General features: G+C 39.5%; 1 protein-coding gene across 7 annotated transcripts in view; it reads left to right on the top strand.

Annotated features, from left to right (window-relative positions):
* Window positions 1-25,198, top strand: part of RBFOX2 (RNA binding protein, fox-1 homolog 2) — a 300,225-nt gene that overhangs the window by 233,373 nt on the left and 41,654 nt on the right. For 6 of the 7 annotated variants that reach the window (XM_018564721.1, XM_018564722.1, XM_018564719.1 and 3 more), the window contains exons 6-8: window positions 13,415-13,475; window positions 21,950-22,003; window positions 23,664-23,759. In XM_018564721.1, the coding sequence (XP_018420223.1) occupies window positions 13,415-13,475; window positions 21,950-22,003; window positions 23,664-23,759 (211 nt within the window). The remainder of the gene's footprint in view (window positions 1-13,414; window positions 13,476-21,949; window positions 22,004-23,663; window positions 23,760-25,198) is intronic. The other variant, XM_018564726.1, reaches the window with a different exon arrangement.

The raw sequence follows: 25,198 nt of genomic DNA, 5'->3' as shown, positions 1-25,198 counted from the left end.
ATATAGATATATCTATATCTATCTATCTATATATAAATGTGGAAGAGTTAAAACCCATCAGGTTCTTTTTTAACATCTGTATTCCACTGGAGATATCGAATTTACTTCCTCTTCTGTAGACACAAAATGAAGTGGGAGTAAATTCACACCAAATGAGGGAAATCCTACACGTAGACAGGTGTCCACATTGGAAGATTTAACTGTATTCCTGTTCTGGTGGCAACACAAAGTAATACATTACTCTTAGTTCTGGTAAAAGTGGGCACCAAGCCAAATGGGATCTGCTTTCCTAACTGGGACACAGATGGCAATAAAAACCTGTTGGGTTCTAACCCTCCCCTACTATATAAAAAAAAAAAAGGTTTTGGCTTTAGATACACTTTAATGGTTAATTTAGGGGTGCCTTTTGGATCATTGCTATGTTGGCATGTCCAACCTTTTTCAAGGGACTAAGAAATTAGCTTTCATTATTTCAATAATCCTTAAAATCCATTCTTGCATTCACCCACTCATATATTTTCTGTGCTGTTTACTGCCAGACAACCCTGAACTGTAATACACCTAATCCGCATACTTGACAGTTTGCGAGGTGTTCTCTTCTAATGCTTTCCCCATTTTGTCCAAAAGTACCTTCAGCTGTTGTAGCCAAGAGTTTTTCTTCAGGCCACAGTTTGTGGTTTAGTTGCAAAATTCCCCTGGTTTACCTTTTTGTATTTTGCTGTACAAAATATTTAGAATCACCACAGAAACAGGGACACCACACCCCTGTATTTTAAATATACACCAAACAAAACTAAACGAGATTTTAAGGTGTCATCTAAGGAATGCAAAGGGACATAACTAACCACATAGGTCGAATACAGTAAAATTTATTAAGATCACAACCACTTTAAAAATGTAAGACATCCAAGTAAAAACAAACCGTCCAGTCATCTTAAAAACATAAATAACGGCTCCCTTCATGACAATAATGGGTATACCACGGCATAAAACCTCCCTGGAACCCGTACTGATACATTCATATACATATTTTCAACTCAATACACTGTTTTAGTATCAATTTCCTTATGACAATATACTTTACAGTTTCATCAAAAATCAGATTCAGAGTAAATGCACAGATACCATTTTCTGAGATTTTAGTGGCGACTAGATCCACATATCCAGGGAGTCTCTAGAACCAGGAAACAGAGGATGGAGAACTAAAATCTTAGAAAATGGTATCTATGTATTTACTCTGTGTTGTGATTGTTTATTTGAATCTTCATTATTTAGTTAGTGGAGTTTATTGAATATGTAACTATTGGTGTATTTACTTATTCTCATGTCCATGTGAACATCATAGGCTACCTCCAATCTTCCTGATGAAGCTTCGGTGAAACGTGTAGAAGGCTGGACCCAGTACAGAATCAAATATGATATAACCCCTTGCCGTCCACCCATTGTAAAATAAAGGGATGCTCCCCAGCGGGTGGACGTACATTTACATGATTTCCTGGTTGCATGCGCCCCCTAGTGGGTATGCGTCAACAGGACCCCACAAGCATATTCAGCCGGCTCTACAGCCAGCTGATCGCTTGTATGAATGTGCAATGCGGTCCCCCCTGTGCTGCCACGCTCCCCCATCCCTGTCGGTTATCCCGAGCTCCGCTGTCCCTCTTGCGAGCCCGGCACAGCGACTGCTGTGAAGGAGGAGAGATCAGCATTTTTCACCACCGCTTATCTCTCCTCCTTCTCTCTCTAAAGGAGACGTATATTGCATCACTTCCGTCTTTAGCTGTCATTTCTCTAGCTAAGAGCCAGAGAAGATCTCTGCTTCACCAGCTTCTTTGGGGGCCCCCAGGTGACATTAGGAGTCTTGGAGACCCCTGATGTCTACATAAAGAAACCTGTCAGTGTATATTGGCTTTCACAGAGGCGCCTTGTTAGCCACCTATGTGATGGCAATCAAGTTAAGTGTAAAAAAAAAAAAATTTAATTCCCACATGAAAAAAAAACACCCAAAAAAGTTTTGAGTCCCCCACCCCCACGCACTTATAAACATAAATATGCGTCGGGTGCGCCTACGTGCAAACACAACCATTACGCCACAATGTTGCATATCGCCAGGAGCGTCTGAGTGATATGTAAAACTTTTAGGACCATCAATCACTGATAACACTAAATTGATGAAGAAAAGCTTTTAAAGCATTGCCTATGGACAATTTTAGCCATGGTAGTTTTTTGAGATTTCGCGGGCACATGCAATTTTATAGCTTGACATGTTTGGTGTCTATTTACCCAACATGACCCAGTATTTTATATTTTACCAAAAATTTGGATGCTGATAAATGTTTTATAACATAACGTTTTGTTTTTTTTTCAAAATTTTCTGAACTTTTTCCATTATATAGTAAAAAATAAAACCCCAGTGATTATTAAATACCACCAAAAGAAAGCGCTGAATACTGAAAAATGGCTGGTTAATGTTTATGATTTTTGATGACACTGTAAAGTATATGGTCATAAGGAAATTGATACTAAAACCATTTTAAATAATTTTATTATGTTTTTATCTGTCTTTTATATGTATTTTTTTAAGTGGTTATCTTAATAAATTATACCATATGCGACCTATGTGTTATTATATGGTCAGTTATAACCCTTTGCATTCCTTAGATGACACCTTAAAAGCTCCGTTTAGTTGTATGGTATATAATTAGTATTTTCTTGCATGGTTCAGACCTTGATTTGTGATATGATCACAGGTAAGGTTACAAAAAAAAAAAGTCAACTCGTATGCAATTAATCTGCATCAATGAATGCCTAATGCAATGGTCGTAGTGTGAATCAAGCCTAAAGGAAACCTTACGTTACACAAAATGATTGCTGCCGTTGCTAATCACCTACTGAAAATCCTAGTTGCCTGGCTGCCTTATCTGATGTCATTGCTTTCATTGTCACTGTTCCTGAACAAATATGCAACTGGTAAATTCCAAATCTTTATCTGCACACCTTCCTGGCCCTTAAGGCCAAGCTTACCTTCTCCAAGAGAAAGCATTTTAGCAGTTTTCTAGCTTCAGGAGCAGTCCTACTCCTCCCACCCTTTCTATCATTGTTTTAGTGATGTACTATAAACAAGAGTACATGGTGGGCATTTGTGTCACTTTGCATAAAAAAAACGTTTTGCACCGTTTACCAGACAATGCTGGTTGCAAGGCTTGACAAACACTCCAATGGAATTGCATTGGCATGCCCTCCAAACACCCATGAAAAATGCATATAGCATTTAAGAAACTTGAGTCTAACTGAGCTCAGCTCTTAAGTCTTGTGGGTGTAAGCCATATGGCCTTGGTGCTTTAGTTACATCTATTTTGTCCAATTGTTTCTAGACCATATCACCGTTGTCATTGTGGTGCATTTGCAATGGTCAGTTTCATCTCTTTGTTGTACCAGCACCATACACAAATTTAAAGAAGATATTTAATAGGTGTAAGTGGCCCTTTTATTTTTTTTCCCCTCAAGTTTCTTAAATTTTAATTCTGGTCTTTTATGGCCTATGCAAATAAATGGTTGAAAACATTACCATTTATGGTGTCCATTTTCTCCAGAAGAGAAAGTGGTTTCAAGTCAAATTGTTAAAGTTGCCACTGAAATTGAAGTTGAAGGAATCTCTCAACACAGTTCAGGTGACTGATAAAATTTTCCCAATATAGGTTTATATTATTCTGTCCTTTTGCTATACCAGTAGTTTCATTACATCAGTCAATTCAGCGTAGATTTAATCTCCTATTATTACCAATGTCCCAGCCTTTAGAGCACTTTTTATTTGTGTAAGGAGAGGAGTCTCTACTTTCTCATTAATATTATTTGGCCCTGTTACACACTCCAATAATTTGCCATTATGTCTGCTAGCAGAATCTCTCCAGGGATTACATAAATGCAGTCTGAAAATCATTATATGGCTTTTGGCATTGAATACATTGATCAAACAAGTATGTGAAGTAGATGCCTCTCGTGCTTGTCTGCATTTACATTTCAGACAGTCAGCCTTAATGTAAACAAAGCCATGTGTACATTGACAGGGCCCTACCATAATTCTCAAAGAACGGGAAAAAAAGAAACATTACTATGGTTTTTTCCCCGCCAAGGTTTATTGGTACCCCTAATTGTGTTAAAATAGCTAATATGTTATAGTTAATTTGTCCTTGAACTTTCATTTGTTAGACATTGTAGATAGTGGAAATTGCTCGCAAGAAGTTTTTTTTGGTTGTTTTTTAGTTTGCTTACCTTTTTAATAGTCTATCTTTATTTTCTTCAATTGGCTGCTTAGAGAAATGCATGGCATTTGGGTGTTAGCACAACACTTTGAAAGGCTCTAGGTGTCAGAAAATGTAATCTGAAAGCTGCTATGGCTTACCTTTCCTTGCTTCATACTTAAGAGTCCCTGACCCAGAACAAATATACCAGATAAGGAAACCTGACTTTTCATGATCTGCATACTTTTTTGGGGTCGGTGACCCCAGAACTTAAAGATTGGTCAGGATAACTGGTATTTTCAAGAGGTAGGCACCAGTGACCGTGTCCATATTTTTCAATGGCAGCTGTACTTTAAACTTTAAAGTACTTTTAAGGCTTTAAAACTGCCTTCCCTGTTTATGTAATAAGGCCAAATAAGTCTGTTAACTATAGCACTCTACACACAAAGAAACACTACTTGAACAAGTGGAATGGTGCCGAGGCCTATGCACATGACTCATTTTATGTTCAATTTTTCCCCAGTCTATTTCAGCAGAAACTTGTAATGTTTGTTCTCTTGTAGGGAATTGTTAAAGTGGAAGTTCACCCTAGAATTATTCATTTACATTTAAAAGCCAGGTAACACATGTACCTTAATAAATGCAAAACCTTATGCCATCGCTCCGGTTGGCCAGAAATCAGTAAAAACTGTGGGCTATTGCCAGAGACACCATACGCTCATGGTGTTGTTCAATCCCCCTCATGCTAAGGCCTGTGATTGCAAAGTTTGACTGGCAACTGCTTGAAAGCATACCTTCTATGCCCTGATGCTGTTAGATGTAGATGGCATGAGGGGGCTGAGCGATACCATACAATAACTTGCATGGTGTTGCTTGTAATAGCTGGATGTTTTCCAGTTCTGATTGCTGGATAACGAAGCACAGACAAGTCATACATGGTATTATGCATTTATCAAGGTACATGTGTTTTTATATGGCTGTTAATGTTAATTGAGTAATTTTAGGGTAAACTTACAATTTTAACATCTCTACACTGAGAAATTAACAAACTTGTCTACAAACATTTGCGTACAACTATAATGTATGTGTGCGTAGATGGGGTGTAGTTATCTAGATGAAGAAAATAAAAATACCTATATAGATATATATAGAGACGTGCCCATGTTTACAAGAGATGGTTATAGATGAGCAATTAAATGCTGCACACTTTTTTGGCTTTTTGACGAGATCATCTGCTTTTGGTGAGCAGCTTATACATTTACCCCTAAAATTTGTGTTTATTCTTTTTATATATCTTCAGATTATATATCTTCAGATATAAACTCCTTATTTCAAGGAATACCTGGAGCAGGTCTCCAGTTTTTTATCTTAATGTTATACAATTTGTCCTAAACCTTCTTTTTTTTTGTGCTATCCATGTACCCAGAAATCCTCAGCTTTAAATTAACCACTCCTTGGTGTTTGCCCTCTTTGTTTGTGTCTCCTTTTATGTCTCCTTTTAGTGTTGTGTTGGTTTTTTTTAGTTTTTTATTTTTTAATTTTTTTTATTCATTGATATTTTTAATCACTGCTTTTGATGTCACTGCCGCATGATTCACTTTCCTGTTCCCACCATCCTGTTTATCTTCATACAAGTAACTGTGTATCATTATTAACCAAACCCAGCTTCACCTATTATTTCAGAGGGTTTCCTTGTGCTGTTGGTAACAATGTCATGCTTTCTATTTACATTCTCTTTGTGCTCCCTTTGTTTGTGTTTTCCATTTTACCCCTATTTTCATTGTGCTTTTTTTCTTCTTTTCCTCCAATACTGTTTTCACTCTGTTCCAAGAACTTCACTACTTCATTTTCACTGCTTGGATCACCCTGCCTTTATTCACATGCTTAGGTTTTCGTCTGCTCGCATTTTCCTAACTCTTAGAGGCTTATTTATAAATGCTGTGAAAATCCTGTTTTCTTGATGAACTGTTTTGCAGAATATTGTCATTTTATACATCTTTATAAAATAAAAACATTTGCATTTAGGGAAATTGAAGATGATCATTAAAGTAAAAAAAATAAAGTATGTATGCCAATCTAGCAAACCAGGCACATATGCTGATATCCATCATACATACCTTTTACTATAAAGTGTACAAAAGGGGACACCTGTATAAAGGTGGGGGGGGAAAAGCCAGAGAAAGTTATGGTCAGGGAATGTGGCTTGTCACCAAACATTCTTTGGTGGAGACGCAATTACTGCCGTTTAAATCACATGGCCCTGGAAGATCCACCTGTGGAGAATGTTTGCCGAATGGCTGATTCACCACTTCATAAATGTACCCCTATGTGTATTGCATATGCACAAGTTGAACCAAAATGGTATGTTTAATTCCTGCTGTTAGTTTCTGCAAAAAGAACATGTGAAAATATTGTCACTTTACCTAAGTGCCCCTAACGCTAAACCCACCCTCGCCTTAACTCCTAACACTCAGTTTAAATAGCAAAATAATGCTTTAATTTAACCCTCCAACACATTATCCTTAACCTGTGCCTTAACAACTAACACTGTACTTGAGCTTAAAACTTATCCCTTGCTCTAACCTGTTCACTAAACCTAGCCACTAAAGTGAGCCCCTCCCTTACCACTAACCACTTAGGGCTTAATGGATATCTAAACCCAAGAACACATACAATATATTGCAGCGTATCTGTCTTTAGATGTGGTTGCATTCACTTTTTTTGTTTTTTTTTCTGGGCTACGAACATCTTCAGCAAGTACAGAAGATACTTGCTGTTCTTGGTAGAAAAGCAGTGTCCTTGTAATTGCTTGTGAAGTGATTTGCTATATTAAACGATGTCCTCCTTTTTTTTTCTTTTCACTTCTTCATATTCCCCCATGTAATGAAGATTAAAAGAGAGACCTGCTTGTAATTCTGTCCTGGGGTGACAGCCATGGCTCCTTCCTTAGAAACGGAGGAAGTGAGTGTAGCCACCATAGGACAGGAAGTGTCATTTACAGGGTCAGAATGTGAAAATAAGGGAAAAAGCCTAAAAAAAGAACACTATTGCAGCCACCACTTCTAAACCTGGTCATACACGGTTTCTTTTAAAGCATTTCAACCTGAATGCTGGATGAAAAAAATATAACCAATTTTTTTATCCATGCTAAATAGCATGAATGGAGGAATCTCCTGCTGGACTATTATATTCTGACAGCGATGGCTGCCATCACTGTTTTCACAAAAATTATCCAAACGACTCCTTCGATTTTCTAATCAAGGAATGCCAGATGGGCACAGGGCCACCCACTGTGCAAATTTCAGCTAGTTCATCAAGAACTGGCCTCAATTTGCACAATGTATGGCCAGCTTAACTAGTAATCCTGCAATATATTTTTTGATTTAAATATGCTTTAAACTCAGACTTAACATTCAACACGTAACCCTCAACCTAGAACCACTATCTCTAGTGAGCCATTATCCCTCTGCGACACTTAATGGCCTAAAACTTGCCTCTTGCTGAATCGGTAGCAGTAGAACTGAATCCATCAGAGCTTCGATAACAACTGATATAATTTATAGGCCCTCCTTATATTCCCTGTTATGTGCTGACTCTACTCCCTACAAAAATGCCATTGCAGGGTACATTTCTGGGTGTAAAATCCACATAGCTGTGTTGTGGAACGTCTTGCTTCGCACTGACTGATTCACACTCTTTATAGTAAGTGGAAAATAGGCAAATTTCAACATCCACCATTTCTAAATAGGCCTCATAATTGTCTGCCATCTGTGTTATCCTTTTACTACCTTTCTGCTTACCTTGCCCCTTCTGCTTTATCTGCCATCATGCTTTTATAAGCTAATTTTTTGCTATATAACATACTCCCTAAAAAGCTTTTTTGATTCAGAGGTATCTTAAAAAAAGGAGAAAAAAAAAACATTGATTTTTGCAGTGTCTCTCTGACTCAAAGAGCTACTACTCATTTCAGTTTCTTCATTGCTGTCTCTCTTTTTCCCTCCCAAAATGTTTACAGTTTATTGCTTTATATTTTGTTAAATGTGATCTCTTGTGATTTGCATGCTAATAGTTGTCAGTGATATCTGTTATTTCTGCTTTATTTGGAGACCTGTCCTCATGTGGGGTTCCTGGGGTGGGTGAGTGCAGATTAAATGTGGAAGTTGGGGGACTCGGTGAGTGTGTGTATGAATGAACTTCCAATATTTCTGATTCGCTCATTGACTATATTCCGATGTTAATTATGCTTCCAACACTCATTATCTTTCACTGATATGTTGCAATGGTCTCTTATCATTTACTTCATATGCACACAGTAACCACCATATCCACCTCCATTTTGACTTCTAGTTAAACAGTTCCTTAGCTTCTGTAAGTTAAAATACAATATTGGATACATTTTTCTCCAGTATGTTAGAGAAAAATCTTCTAGTCTAAAGGTATGGTCATATGGACAATCCTATGAATATACCTCACGTCATATAAACAGTTGCCAAAATATGAGATAAGAAATGCTTTCAGAAGTCTGCAGTACCAGGCCACTGATTTGTTTTGGAAGTAATTTGGCTATCCGTTAAATTTGCAGTTAAATTGGCCCTTTGTACAATCCTGGCCAAAAGTTTTGAGAATGGCACAAATATTCGTTTTCACAAAGGCTGCTGTTTCAGTTTGTATGATGGCAATTTGCATATACTCCGGAATGTTTTGAAGAGTGATCAGATCAATTGCAGTTAATTGCAAAGTCCCTCTTCGCCATGAAAATGAATTTAATCCCCCAAAAAACATTTCCACTGCATTTCAGCCCTGCCACAAAAGAACCAGCTGGCATCATGTCAATGATTCTCTCGTTAACACAGGTGTCAGTGTTGACGAGGACAAGGCTGGAGACCACTCTGTTATGCTGATTGAGTTAGAATAGCAGACTGGAAGCTTTAAAAGGAGGGTGGTGCTTGAAATCATTGTTCTTCCTATGTTAACCATGGTTACCTGCAAGGAAACGCATGCAGTCATTATTGCGTTGCACAAAAAGGAATTCACAGGCAAGGATATTGCTGCTGCTAAGATTGCACCTAAATCAACCATTTATCAGATCATCAAGAACTTCAAGGAGAGAGGTTCAATTGTTATGAAGAAGGCTTCAGGGCGCCCAAGAAAGTCCGGCAAGCGCCAGGACCGTCTCCTAAAGTTGATTCAGCTGCAGGATCGGTGCACCACCAGTGCAGAGCTTGCTCAGGAATGGCAGCAGGCAGGTGAGGTGAGAGTGCATCTGCATGCACAGTGAGGCAAAGACTTTTGGAGGATGGCCTGTTGTCAAGAAGGGCAGCAAATAAGCCACTTCTCTCTAGGAAAAACATCAGGGACAGACTGATATTCTGCAGGTACAGGGATTGGACTGCTGAGGACTGGGGTAATGTAATTTTCTCTGATGAATCCCCTTTCCGATTGTTTGGGGCATCTGGAAAATACTTTTTCCGGAGAAGAAAAGGTGAGCGCTACCATCAGTCCTGTGTCATGCCAACAGTAATGCATCCTGACACCATTCATGTGTGTAAAGGTTCCTTCTCAGCCAAGGAAGTGGGCTCACTCACAATTTTGCCTAAGAACACAGCCATGAATAAAGAATGGTACAAAAACGTTGATTATGCAAGACATTGATTATGCAAGAATGGGCTGCCATCATTCAGGATGTGGCCCAGAAGTTGATAGCATGCCAGGGCAAATTGCAAAAGTCTTGAATAAGAAGGGTCAATACTGCAGATATTGGCTCTTTGCATAAACTTAATGTAATTGTCAATAAAAGCCGTTGACGCTTATTAAATGCTTGTAATTATACTTCAGTATACCATAGTAACATCTGACAAGAAGAGCTTAAAACACTGAAGCAGCAGACTTTGTGAAAATGTAATAATTGCTTAATTCTCAAAACTTTTGGCCAGGACTGTATATGGCAACTGTGGATGTTGATGGCTCCCGGCTTTAGGGTAGGGATAGGTGAGTGATTAAATATCTTTGCTACTGAGCGATTAAAATGCTTATTGCCAGTACACTGATTTGTAACACACTGAAATCAATGTGTTGCTAATGAGATGTGTGGCAGCAAGTAGTTTAAATCTTTCAGCAGCAAAGAGATTTAATCGCTCGTGTAGCCCTAGCCTTACAGAATGCTTTAATCCCTACTTTTAAAATAATCGTATCTTCTGTCCTATGTTTTGTAGATGTTTAAATACTAACTGCATCCTTTATTGGAATGACTGCTATTTATATATAGCTTCCATTTAATTAGTTTGTATGCTGAAACAAAATGTTCTATTAAATAGCTTGGAGGTTTAATTTCATACTAATATACCCTACATTCACGTCTCTTCCGTTCACTATGGCATACATCATATCTTTTGGTCTCTTCTATTCATGTTGGCCTACACCTTTTTAAAGTGCAAGTTCACCTCTAAAAACAAAAATTTATATCGGCTGTACTAATGGTTTCATTATATGCAGAAAGTAAACCTATGCTTTAACCATGCAGTGCAAAGCAATAGGGTTTACTTTGTGTGTGTGTATATAATGCATATTTTAGTTTTGGATAGAGTAAGGAGGAGGTAAAATCCTTGACTGTTTATTATTTGCGTTCTGTGTTCTGAGATTTTCCTTTCCCAATGATGCAACAGGAAGCAAGAAGAAATGTCCATTAAGTGTTGGGAGTTCCCCACTTTAACATTTGTCACTCATGTTGCCATTGGAAAATTTCCGCTTGTTCTGGTTACCACTATAGATTTTTTAATTTCCAGCACTTAGTGTATCAGTGACAGTGGTCACCAGGACAAATGGACTGGGTGAAGCTACCTAACTGGAGCACAGACGGCAATAAAATCTTCACAGGGGTTCCCATACATCATTTAAAGCCTGCCCCATTTCATCTTTACTTGCCTTCCCCTTGAGCAAAGAGATGTGGCCCTGTGTAAGCTCCAGTGGGAGCTTACGCAGGGCTGGGGGACATCTCTGCCTCTTTGCTGAAGCTCTGGTACCTAGGTGGCCACTATACCAGAACTAATAGGTATCCTACCTCTCTTCACTCCTGGCATATCAGCAGTGGGAGTGAAAAGAAAGATAAATATATTCAGAAGGGGAACCAGGCACTTAGAGCTGCATCAACTAATCGACTAAATCAATTATGAGAATAGTTCCAACTATTCTCCTGATCGATTAGTTGGTTAGAGAGCGGTTTTTTATACAACTAATCGATTAGTTGGAAAAATAATCGGGTAACCGATAATGAAAATAATCATTAGCTGCAGCCCTACAGGCACTAAAGTGCATTTATGTGCATGGACAAAGCACAAGTTTGCCTGTAAAGCATAAGCCAGCAGTAGTGCATAGAAAGAAAAAAAACTTTACATATGAAAATTAAAAATTAGGGCTGTACATCAATGTTTTCTTCTAAAATTGGTTGTATTGCTTCCAATTTGAAAGGTGCAACCTAGGAGGTGTAATTCTGAGGCTCTATTTGTTGACTCTGCAGAATAATGCAGAGGTGCACCATGCATTAATCAAGCTGTATGGGTGGACGTGGTATTGATGTCACTGGAGGGTTCTACTACCAGTGGCAAAATAACTGCCATTTTATTGCACCTCCACCCTTATGCCAGTTAGAAACCATTACAAACATCAAGACCGAGATTTATCATGAATGCTGACTGCAGTGCAATAATGTAAGAGGCAAGGCACATTAAGTAAAGGTAAATATTGTTACAGAAACATAACTTTCCTTGATATCCACTTTAATTTTAAGTACATCCTTTGTATATTTTTAAATGGCTTATGCTTTTGGCACTATTTGATGCCTTTTTATTGTGACTTGGGAGAGTTTAAAGTGAAAAAAATGTCCCTGCGTGTAATGTTATGTTCTCTATTAGGCTATGTATCACTTGCAGGTTCGAGTTGGGTTAGGACAGGGGTGCCCACAATTGTTTGTGTTAAGATCTACTTTTCAAATGACGAGCTACATGAGATCTACCAACGGAAAAAAAAAACACCCTCGCTCTCTCTCTCCTTGCTGTCTTTCCTCATTTTCTCTCCTGGCTGTCTCTCATTGCACTCTCCCCTGCCGGTCTCTCCTCTCTTTCCTGTCTGTCTCTCCTCTCTTTCCTGTCTGTCTCTCCTCTCTTTCCTGTCTGTCTCTCCTCTCTTTCCTGTCGGTCTCTCCTCTCTTTCCTGTCTGTCTCTCCTCTCTTTCCTGTCTGTCTCTCCTCTCTCTTTCCTGTCTGTCGCTCCTCTCCCCTTTCCTGTCTGTCCCTCCCTCCCTCCCCTGGCGGTCTCTCCTCTCTCCTCTCCTGGCGGTCTCTCCTCTCTCCTCTCCTGGCGGTCTCTCCTCTCTATCCCATGGCTGTCTCTCCTCTCTCTCTCTCTCTTTCCTGTCTGTCTCTCCTCGCTCTCTTGGCTGTCTCTCCTTGCTCTCTCCCCTGGCGGTCTCTCCTCTCTCTCTCCTGGCGGTTGCTCCTCTCTCTCCTTGCTGTATTTTGCAAACAGTGTAGTGCAACAGACTGTGTAAACTAATATTCTTTGATGTAATACATAGCACTTCAACCACCAGTATCCACCAGAAAGGTGTCAGGGAGCTTGGCTCAGCAGACTCAGGCTAATAGGTAATCATGTGTGCACAGCTAAATAAATATACCAAAATGGAATAAAGGGGCCGCCATTCACACCCTTCGTGATCTACCAGCATCAGCTTTGAGAGCTACTGGTAGATCACGATCTACCTAATGGGCACCCCTGGGTTAGGATGATCCCTGCAGCTATGCCATGACAAGATAACACATTTAAGGTAGCAAGATCTGAAATTGTGTTATTGCAACAAAGCAAATATTGATCAAGAGGAAAGTAAAATACTTTTTCAAGCAATGAAACAGTTGTAACAAATTTGTTATAATTGGAAAATGTTAAGGTGAACTTGCTCTTTAAGCCTTTTCGTGTCTTCTTTCTACTGTCTGTGCTGCTTTTGTATGAGAGAATGCTGCATGTGTGAAAGAAGTTGTGTTGCCCCTGCAATGCCATTGTTAATCAGTTTATATAGATTCACAGTGCCTTTGTAGGGGTCAGTGAATTTCTGCATGCAAAGTATGATGCTTGTCATTTTTCTAATGATGATTATTTTCCTTTTGAACCTTGGGAACGCTTGTTAGGTCAACAATGCGACAGCTCGTGTGATGACCAATAAGAAATCTGTAACACCTTATGGAAATGGTGAGTGTTTACGTATATGAAAAAATGTGCATATTGACCGATAAAAAAAAATAAAAAAAAAAGATCCATGGGCCAGATGGAGGTGTTGGGTGTGTCTAGTGTTCTATTTGGTTTTGGCATCCCCATAACTTTTTTCTCATGCCATACATCATGTTTAACAAGTGGAAGTTGTTATTTACCTGTTGTTGGAGGAATGTAATTTTGTACATGCCTTCTTAAGAGGGACACTGAACAGAGATGCGCGCATGCACTGCAGTTAGAATAGGCAGATGGGAAGAAGGAAACAATTAGGTGTGAAAGCGATAAAGCCAGGTCTAGCTTTGACAGTAATTCCAGGCATGTATCCACTATCGTTTCTGCCATTGTGCCCTGTCATTGCTGTTTTCGCCATACTGGCCACAGAACCAGTCTTTGCGTTAAAATATTTTCAGCCCTATCTGCCATACCAAGTACACTGCCAGAGCCATGACAGTCCAGTGCCATTATGGGCACCCTGAAGGAAAGCAGACCAACCATGATGCAAGGTAGTGCTGGAAAATTTGACTAAAATCTTGCTATACTTAAGGGCTATGGCCCCATCGCAAGGTACTTCTGTGGTATGTTGGACTCTTCTGGCATGAGGACAGACGAACCCTTCTTCAGGTTGTTTGGGAGGCTGTTGGCAGTAAGACCAGTATGATCATGAAGAGGCAGCAGCGGTGACATCACTAAGATACTGAAGGCTATCAGCAGCATCAAACATCTTTTCATCCTGCAAATATCAGGATATCAAGAGGAAATTTAAGAAACTCCCGCAGTAGAAGTACAGGTAAGCAATACTTAATCTATATTTATTTAAAGTACTTTCATGTTGATTAAGACATTATGCAAAATCTATGTTGCATCAATCCTCACCAGTGGTGACTATTACAAGCAGGCTTTCTTCATTAAAAAAATTCTAAGTCTGTCACTGGGTTGTACAAAAGACCAGCAGAAACTTAAAAGGAGAACTATGAGGTGAGTGATTTTCCCTCAGCCTCATAGTTCGAGCCGACATGTGACAATGAAACTGTCACACGTCGGCTCAATAGATTGGGAAGTGAGCGAACACATACCGTCGCTCGCTCACTTCTCGATCATGTCCCTGCAGAGAGCCGTGACTGTCACGGCTCCCTGCAGGGATTCCACCCCCTCCCCACTCCGATCCTCCAGTGCTGACTGGCGGAACGGGAGGGGGAGGGTACAGCTGGCTCTGCCTCTACATGGGCAGAGCCAGCTGTCAATCACGCAGCTGGGTGGATCTCGACAGAAATGTCGGGATCCGTCCCGGCTGCGGCGATCTCGGTATACCGCAAGCTGTAGTAGTTCTCCTTTAACAGAGGCAAGTACAACGCCAAGTAAAAAGTTATACATATATTTTATCAGTAAACTAGGTTTTTGTTTTTTTCCAAACATACAAAAGTTAAAAAGTTAAATCACTTTTAACTAGCATCAGCTGATGTGGGAAAAAGCTGGTGTTCATTGGATAAAGTGAATCCTCAAAAGAGGAAACTACTAGAGGTATGGTTTTTAATAGCTTTTTACAGGCAAATGTTTAGCCAGCTGTCACAGATGCATAGTGTGTGTGTGAGCTGCTTACCATGTTCATGTAGTATAATATTTTGTGAGCTATCTAAATAGCTTTTAGATAGTTAAATAGCCTTTCTAAATAGGTATATTTGTTGATTATATGATTTCCCTACTTGTATATAATGTATCCATATTCATTAATGTAAATCAGTACAATGTAGGATCTGTATGTACAGTATCTTAAAACACAAACCACGTGGGCTAGCATTTCAACTATATTCTGGAGAGTACATTGGCTTAGTGATTAGCACTTCTGCCTTTCAGCACTAGAGGTCAAATCCCAACCAGGACACTACCTGCATGGAGTTTGCATGTTTTCCCTGTGCCCCTTCTCTCATTTCCTCAGGGTACTCCAGTTTCCTCCCACATGCCAAAGACTTGCTGGTAGCTTATTTGACTCCTGTGTAAAATGGCCCTAGTGTGTATGTATGCATGTGAGATTGTAAACACTTTGAGGGCAGGGACCGATGTGAATATGTCTTATGTAAAGTGCTGCGTAAATTGTAAGCACTATATAAATACCTGTATTCAAATAATATTCAGTGGGGCCATTCACACCTGAGCATAGTGTTTGAAATTTGAAGCTTGACACTCAAAATCATAGCTCAGTTACATTTGGAGAAGGGTCACACAGTTTGGCCCCAATAGACTTCAGTGAGAGCACCTGGAAAACGTAAGTAGCTTTCCATTGGCTAAAAATAATTGGTTAAAAGATGCTCAATCCTGAAATGAGTTCAAAAACACCTGTACAAATGCTCAAAAGATTAAACGACCAGAGGTTCAGCTCAAGTGTGAAAGGGGCCGTAATGTATATAATAGATGTACAGTATACGATCATTACCTGTTGTATAATTGCTACAGTAAGATTGCAGTGCTTCTTGCTGTCAGTAAAGTCAATCAGTGGCTTTACCTGCACACAGATCTCTCTAGAAGAGCTTTGTGCACTTTACCCTTGTACTTTGCACTGTTTTATTGGACAATAAAAAACATGAATTATTACAATTCTTGTCTGATATTTACCATATTAAAGGATTAAAATATCAACTGAACAAGGCCAATGTAACATTACACATGTGGACTGCTTATAGACAGTATTATTCAATAAATCCGTGCATTTTGGACTCCATAGTTCTAAGCTTGCAGGGCCAGAGGGTCACTTTTTTTCCTTTTGGCTCCCATTTCCTTTCAACAGAAACCATGGCTTAGTAATATTTTATGTAAACCTCTCTATAAACATGCACATCCATGTTGACCAAATTACCTTTTTTTTTTTTTTCTCTCTTTACAGTTCTTTCATGTCAACCACATTGGACACTTCTAGTGGCACTCAGCCTAGAAAATGTTCTGTTCCACTGCATTTGCCAGTGTCCTCGTATCCCACTTCTTCTAATATTCAGACAAGTCTAACGCTCTAAAAAGGAAGTGCAGTCTGAGGGCACAGTCACACCATGTCTAGACCAGATCTGCACGCGTTTCTGTAACCGCGGTGCGTTTGTGACACGTTCCAGTGCGTTTTCTTTTGTTTTTGGGGGCAAATGTAATTATGTAAATTAATCTCTTCCTGCTCCATGTCATAGTTCCATGTTGCGTTCCAGTGCGGTGCGTTTGTGACGCATTCAGGTGCGTTCCAGTGCAGGAAAAATGTGACAGGCAGCATTTTTTTTCCCTGCACTGGTATGGACTGGACTGGTGTGAACAGAGCCCAAAAATCACATACAAATGCATTGGGATGCATTTTTGGTGCAGAAGAAAAATGTAACATACCACATCTGATCCGGATATGGTGTGACTGGGCCCCCAGGGTTTTCTATGTCCAATCCATAGATACAAATGAGAATGTATACAAAATCACTCTCCCCTGAAATTCATAGCGTCGTAGACACTCATTAAAAATATTTCTCATCTATTAACAATTTTGTATCTCGCAACAGATTCAAGTAACTGTTAGTAAGGAGTACAGTATATAAACCTGTTGCAGAATTTTTTGACAGAATTTTGTACTGCACACTATACTTGCATTTGCAACACTATTTACTCCAACATGGAATAGGTCTTATTCGCCTCCAGAAAGTTAGTGTTGCATACCGTAAATGCCTGAATTTGAAGTGTCAGAAATGGCAAGCAATCTGTCTCAAGGATTTCATGAATCGACAGAGGACTTTCTAACAATACCATAATGCCACCAGAAAAGTGCTCTTGCCGTCAATCAAAATTGCTGATTGGCTTGTTTTTCTCGTCAGAGAATGCCCTATTAAGTGCTTGTACAAAGTGGGTGGCATGCATCTCACTCCTTTCTGCTGCTTGACGACAAAGTTTAGACACTCACCAAATTGTCCTATTCTTCCGTCCTAAAACCCTAATGACAGTAGCAGCAGCAGTGTGACTGAAACTGGACTCTCCCTTGTTTTCCCACTGAAGTACACATAGGGTCATGCTGACAGTCACCAATGCCTGAGGCCGTCACACAATCAAAGATCTGTCACTGCTGACATCAACTCAGTCCTTTAAACCTCTTCTCTTGGGCTGCCTCTGCTCTGCCTGTAAGTACTAGGGTAGCAGGAAGATGCCAATTGGCACCGCTGGCTAGTCTTCTAATTACACTGTGCTTGAAGATCTTGGAACTGCGCATGTGCAACGCAAAGAGCAGATAGCTGCAGTTTCTTTATAAACACTTCACCCCGTCACAGACATTATGGACTGGAGCAAGGGGTGTGTTTTAAGAGACTGTCCAGAGCACATGCTGCCATTTTTCTGCACCCCAGCTCCTATGTTTTCATGCATAGTTGAGTCGCTTAGCCTTCTTTCCACATCTGAGGTATGACTTTGTGGCTGCAAGGCCGCAGAAAAATGGCACAAGATGCCCTGGACTGAAATTTTAAATATTTGGCTATAGCAGGAGGCATTTTTTATGCGGGCAGGAGAGCGGTATAATGAGCACCTGCAGGCAACCATGAAGCATGGTGAAGGTTCCTTGCAAGTCTGGGGCTGCATTTCTGCCAGTGAAGCTCGAGATTTGGTCAAAATCAATGGTGTCAATGCTGAGAAATACAAGCAGATACATATCCATCATGCCATACCATCAGGGAAGCGTGTGATTGGCCCCAAATTTATTCTGCAGCAGGACAACAACCCCAAACATACAGCCAATGTCATGAAGAACTATCTTCAGCGTAAAGAAGAACAAGGAGTCCTGGAAGTGATGGCTCGGCCCCCACAGAGCCCTGATCTCAGCATTAAGTCTGTCTGGGATTACATGAAGAGACAAAGATTTGAGGCCGCCGACATCCTCAGAAGATCGGTGATTAGTTCTCCAAGATGTTTGTAACAACCTACCTGCTGAGTTCCTTCAAACACTGTGTGCAAGTGTACCTAGAAGAATTGATGCTGTTTTAAAGGCAAAGTGTGGTCATGCCAAATATTGATTTGATTTGGATTTCCCTTCATTTACTTTCCATTTTGTGTATGCCTGAAGCCTGCATGAAAAATTCCCATATAATCATCATTGTGCATCCTGCCTTGTTGCTAGGATGCGCTATATATTGGATGCTTGCTCCTAGCATCACAGGAACGAGTGCTCTCCTTTTTTTCAAAAACCGTGCATGTGCAGTGTGCTCAGCATTGCTGCAACCTGTGGGAGTGTGGTGTCGCACTGCACGAGTGCAATTTTTTGAAAAAAGAGAGCGTGCTTGCTCCTGTGATGCTGGGAGGGAACATCAACACATAGCATTTGCACAAATGATGTAAAAAGATTGTTGAATACCCGTAATCCTAACTATTCAGATGTGCCTGATACAACCTTGTTAAAACCTCCAGCTGGAAGAATTGTCCTCTTCAAATACATAAAATCATTACCTTCTGTTGACATCATAGAACAACCTGTTTAATTCAATAAGCAGCTATATTTCATGTCATTTTTATTTTCTTATGCTCTCCTACTCCTTTTTCTTGACTGTATTATTTTCCAGGTATTTGTTGGTTTTGCTGTAATGTTTAAAAATACAAATTATAAAAAGCATGAAAAAGCACAATTCACAAGATGAATATATTGAATGTGTGACAATAAACATTGCCTTTGCAATAAAAATATGTACTGTGTGCAAGTTGTATGGGGAAATGAAAACCGTTAAACAATTGCATCACATCATGCATTTTTTCTAAGGATCTAACCCCTATTATATTAAACGTGTCATGACAGAAATATGGGGGCTACTATTGCTCACCTGCAAAAATAACATCCTGGCTGTCTCTGGCTTTAATATCTTCTCAGAAAAAGTATGTAGGAAATGCAGTCAGAATTCCTGATATGCATACCAATTTTAATGCTATCCATGCACTTGACACTGTTGAAACAATCGCACACAATGTCGGTCAATGTTTTTCAAAATTAAATGAAAGACAACAACCATGTAAGTGTATGAATAGCATATTATTGCTGAAGTACACCTTGTCTCAAATTTCCCTTGGATCCTGAAGACTTTACTTGAAACAAAAATGGCTACACACCTTTAGTGACTTAATTCAGTTGTGTCCACCCAGATACTTGCAGTATAATTATTTATCTTTAAATGATCTTCATTTTTTTTATTTTAAAATTATTTTCCAGTCATACAGTAACAGAATTTATGATGGACATACATGGCTCGATTGTCTCTCATTCAGAAACACATGGATAGTGGAATCTCCACTGCTGGTTATCATATTCAGCAGGTCTGGAACCCCCAGCAGCCTGAATACATTTGCGCTTCCGAACAGTGACTGCATCTAATAGGATAAAGTCACAGTTTGGCTGATATTGTCCACCCAGCTAAGTCAATTTTTAAATTGACTTTTGTTGAGCTAGGTGGTGTTTGCAGGGGCACCCATGGCTCAAATTTTGAGCAGTCTGTGGCCAGCCTTAATAAAATGTTATGGAATAGGGTCAGATTGGCAGAGAAAAAGGATCAGTACTTTTGAGTCAGAGTCTCTGCCCCATACATAGGTGCTGGCAACTAACATGCTGACAGGAAAGAGAAGAGAGATTACCCCACACATCTTCAGCTCCTTTATATTCCATTAACAGGGCGAGGATGGGGGGCCAAATTTAAATAAAGTATAATTAAAGCCTCTGTTTTGTTTTTTTTTTTCATATATCTACTGCTAGCAAGCAGTAGGTATATGCAAAAAGTGTGAAAAAAATATATAAACAATATAAAAGAGGTTAATACTTACCTGTGTCTTCCCCGCGCGATCACGTCTGAAAATGTGAAAGTTCTCGGGCGGCCGCAAAGCATCTTGGGGTGGGCGCATGCGCAGTTCACATTTTCGGCCGGGAGACAGGAGAGACGCAAGGTAAGTGTATGGACAGCGTGCAACCTCAGGCAGACACCGTGGGACAGGAAGTGCCAGCAAGGACAGAGGAGTCCGCTCTGGATCGGAGACTCTAGCAGCGCTGGAGGGACAGATGAAAAGGACAGGAAAGAAGATCGGATTAAGAAACATCATTTAAGGTAAGTGCTTTAATTAACGTTGGGGGGGAGGGAAAAATGTTTTTACTTTAATGTCACTAACTGTAGTAAAGAAAACGCAGGTCACCAACTTGCCTGTGCTGGTTGACAGGACTGTTTACATTTTAGGACTGGCTAGACAAAATTACAAATCCTTTGGACAGGTAAAACCACTTCCATATGTATATTTCAACTGTGTATCAGTTCTGCTTTAACTAAATCAATTTATTACCATTAAACCGTTCTAAAACCATGCCAGAATGAATTTCTTTTTAGCAGGAAGAATTCACTTTGGTGTGTACTGTGTATGTGTATTTTCCAAAAAATATTTTTCGTTTTGGATAGTCGAGATTTGTTTTAACACCAATGAGGTTATTTATGCTGTGTCTCCTTTTGGAAGAGATTACCCTTCACTTCCGGTTCAGAGACTCAACAAGGTAGTCTATGAACAAAGTGTGAGAAATCCCCTATAACATTTTGAATTTCCCTTCACCTTTAGTCATGGTGGTCACCAAGGCAAATGGAGAGAGTAAACCACCTAAGCAGAAATGCAATCAGCAATAAAAACCTTACATTTCCACACTCTATCCAGTTCTGGTCACCAGTACTAAGAAAAGATGTCCTTGAGTTGGAAAAAGTCCAGCGAAGGGCAACCAAACTAATTAGGGGTATGGAGGACCAGAGCTACGAGACGAGACTACTAAATTTAAACATGTTCACATTAGAAGTGAGGAGATTAAGGGGGGATATGATTTCCATGTACAAAATGTTTAATGGTGGTAGCAACATTAGCGATAAACTGTTTAAAATTAACTCCGTTACAAAAACTAGAGGCCATCACCTAAAATTGGTGGAAAAAAAATTCCAGCACAAGGGGCGAAGGGGGTTCTTCACAGTAAGATCAGTTAGGGTCTGGAACTCACTGCCACAGGTGGTGATTTCAGCAAATAATGTGGAATTGTTCAAGAAACTTTTGGACGATTTCTTAAGGGACCGTAATATACAGGGGTACGAGTACTCCTAGAATGAGATCCTAATAGGTTGGACTTGATGGACTAATGTCTTTATTAAACCTCAAATACTATGTAACTATCCAAAACTTTAAAAAAAACCTTGGTTTAGTAATCTGTTTTAATAAATCTTACTGTTGATGTATTTTAAGCATATACTTTCTACTATATATGGCATGCTTAGTTATTAGGGCAGACTGCTAGCTGGAAAATCATTTCATAGAGAGGTCACCTAAGATATACAGTGTTGGCTAAGCTGAATAGCATAATGATCTCTCTACCTGGATTCTAGGCATTAGTAAAGATCCTTAAAGAGAATTAATGTTCTGCTTTGTTAAATCATATTCGCATTGATCCCTTTTTTGTCTTTCAGGCTGGAAACTTAGTCCCATGGTAGGAGCTGTATATGGACCAGAACTCTATGCCGGTAAATTTCTATTGTGATTTTACACTCTAGTTGTGGAAAAAGGGCAAAACCAAGTCAGTTCACACCTCTGTTTAATTTTACACAAGGATACTTTGTGAAAAAAGGTTCCTCTTAAAAAGTAGTCTCTCCACTCCACTACTTTAGGCATGAGTACATTTTCTGTACATACAAATACATATTGGATCCTGCTAAGAACGCAGTGTCCTTGTCACCTCCTTTGCACTGAACTGAAATCTAAATCCATGTCATCAGCTCTCACCTGTTGTGAACTACAGTTCATCTCCCCCGTGTCAGGGGTAGCCAACTTCAGCCCCCCAGGTGTGGTGAAACTACAAATCCCATTGTACATCTGCTTCTGGAAGTCTTGCTATGCTTAATAGGCTAGCTCTAAAGAGTTCTGTAGTTCAAATAAGGGTGACAATGGTAATATTCAGTAGATACAGTACAGTGTATAGTTAGCATGGTCACCCCAGGACAGGCAGTGTGCGATCATCAAAATCACAGATGAAAATTAAAGGCAGGAAAAAACTGAAACAAAAAAAGATGCAGCCTCCACATCTGGACTGGTAGGCTGCAGTGCATGCATTTCCCTTCTGAAATAGGACACAGTCAAATCTTCATTTAATGGAAGGGTTATACCACCATCTACAGGAGTAGGATGCTTGGGGGCAACCTCCAAGCACAGCCTGCTGGTGGTTCAACCCCCCACTTGTTGGAGGCAGCTCAGTTTTTTGCCTTGTGTCCAGGAGAAGGACGCTAGGCAGAAAAACAACAAAGCAAAGGCCTGGGGGTGGCCCCTGCTGGTGGCTCAATCTATATTATCCAGCTTGTCACCCAGCCCAGCTGTTGATTAAAGATCATAAAAAATGAAAGTAAAAGAACGAAGATCCCCAGCAGGCAGCTAGGTCCATACTTGATGCTAGGCAAAAAACTGAGCTGCCTAACAAGTAGGGGGTTGAGCCACTAGCAGGGGCCACCCCCAGGGCTGTGCTTTGTTGTTTTTCTGCCTACCGTTCTACTCCTGCAGGTAGCAGTATAATCTTTGTTAGCGGAAGATTTGACTGTGTCCTTCAATTAACATAGAGAAATGTCTGTTGCCTACTACTAAGGTCTGTGAATTGTCCTTCATTACTAGTGAGCTGGATGAAGAGCAGGGACACTGAAACGGGTTGCTCATTTAGTATGTTGTGGAACTTGGAAATCATTTATTGCTTTGTACTTTTTGGTGTGTGTTTAAAGGGGGATGTTCTTCTGCTAAGAGAATTGTAAAATGAAGAACCAAAATCTATCATCTACATAATACATCTTGACATATCTTAAATTATGATGGCTTTTTTGTGTTGATATTTAAATAAGAATAAGGTTTATATAGATATTTGCAGTATAAACATGCCACAGATAGATGTCTTTTATTTTTGTAAGAAAAAACACAACAGTTGATATAAAGAAGTCTAAACAGCACATATAGAAACCATTATAAAGAGGTTACACCTGAATTTGTTTTGCCCTAAGCATACATAAAGATTATGATTCTATTCTTTTTACTACCTGGTGGGGGAGGGGTGGTCGCTTATAAACAAATGTCTCCTTCTTTCCCACAGTTTTTTTTTATTACTGTATGTATTTTTTTCTTTTAAATTTCCCAACAATCATCCCAAAGCTGCACCTGGGCTCCAAGCTGACGTCTCTTTGGCCACTGAGGCTGGTGTCTCCCTGCCTGGACCAAGGGGGGTTAACACGTACATTCCATTGATCAGTAAGTAGGGAGTGGAAATAGCACTTCTCCAACTTCCCAGAACCCCTCTCTGGCCCCTTTCCTGTCTTCCTGCTCGTATTTGCACGTGCAATTTGTGTTTGCACTGGGATTGAAGGGGAGGAGGAATTGCAGCATATGCATTAAACAGACACAGTATTGTCTTTCTCTGCAGTGCATTAGAAAACTGCCTTCCTGCATCAAAGCATTTACCTTTTCTATTCATTTGTTTAGCAGTTGGGTTGCTTGTAAGAACTCGGTCGTCTTTAGTATATGTATCTTTCTTTCTAGCCCTATTGAATGGAGAGGTACTTGGGACGTAAAAGTTACATGCATATAGTTCACAAGCTGCAAGTATTTGTTTTCGTGAAATGCTTTCTTATGTTGCCACTGGAACAAGAAAAATAGAGCATTTGTTCACAGCAACCTGTCACATTTCTTGTGTTTTTCAGTACAGATTAGAAATAAAAGCTGAAACCGGTTGTTATGAACAACAGTCGTGTTTTGTTTTTTCTGTTTGTTTTTTCAGAATCATTCCCATTTGTTTTGTACCGTGGCTTAGGAGTTTATATATTTACTGGTGTTTTTAGCCAGTCAAGATGGGTTTGGTTAAAGGATATTTAAATCCAAGATTAAAAATGTAATATATTGCAGCTTACCAGTCCTTAGATGTAGTGGCAGCATTCGTTTTAATCTTTCAGACGAAGAATATAGTCATCAAGTGCAGAAAATATCTGTTGATCTTGCAAGAAATTCAGAGTCCTTGTCACTTCCTATGAGCTGAAACCAAAGCACACAGTGTTACCTTCCTTCTGTTATCCAGCCTGGGATTGAGTCCAGTCCATACCATGGCTCCTTCAATAGATAAGAGGGTAGTGAGGTTAGTGTAGCCATCCTATGATGGGAAGTATCGTTGTGTAGGATCATTGGGTGAAAATAAATGGGGGAAAAAAAGTCTTAAAACACTATTGTAGCCACCTCATCACTATGGACTGGTAAGCTAAAATAGATTACATTTTTGTCATTGGGTTTAGATACGCTTCAAGACATCCCACACTTCAGTGCAGTAGTGTTAATTAACACTGGCTGACCATGCAAACTAGTATTTAAAAAGTTTTGTTTCGGCTAAAACAGTATTTTCCCTCTACATAATAATGTAAGCTTACTTCATTGATAAGTAAAAAATCCATTAAAATTTGACGCAGTTTCCAAAAACACAAAGTGCAAGCTAATAACTTTATTGTTTGATACATTAAACTATAGAAACTTTTTGAATTGAACAATGTTTTTGGAAATGTCAACAAGTGAGCTGAATTTTAAAATTTAAGAGGTAATATAGATGATTTAATAGAGGCATAATGGTGCTTTAAAACCAGTTCACTTCTAGTTTGCATTAAATATCATATATTGACCCTGTCACCATACAAAATAATTTTCAGCAA

The sequence above is a fragment of the Nanorana parkeri genome, unplaced genomic scaffold (genome assembly GCF_000935625.1).
Source record: "Nanorana parkeri isolate BGI_ZX_2015 unplaced genomic scaffold, ASM93562v1 scaffold774, whole genome shotgun sequence".
Classification (NCBI taxonomy): Eukaryota; Metazoa; Chordata; class Amphibia; order Anura; family Dicroglossidae; genus Nanorana; species Nanorana parkeri.
This window is presented reverse-complemented; position numbering and strand designations above follow the sequence as displayed.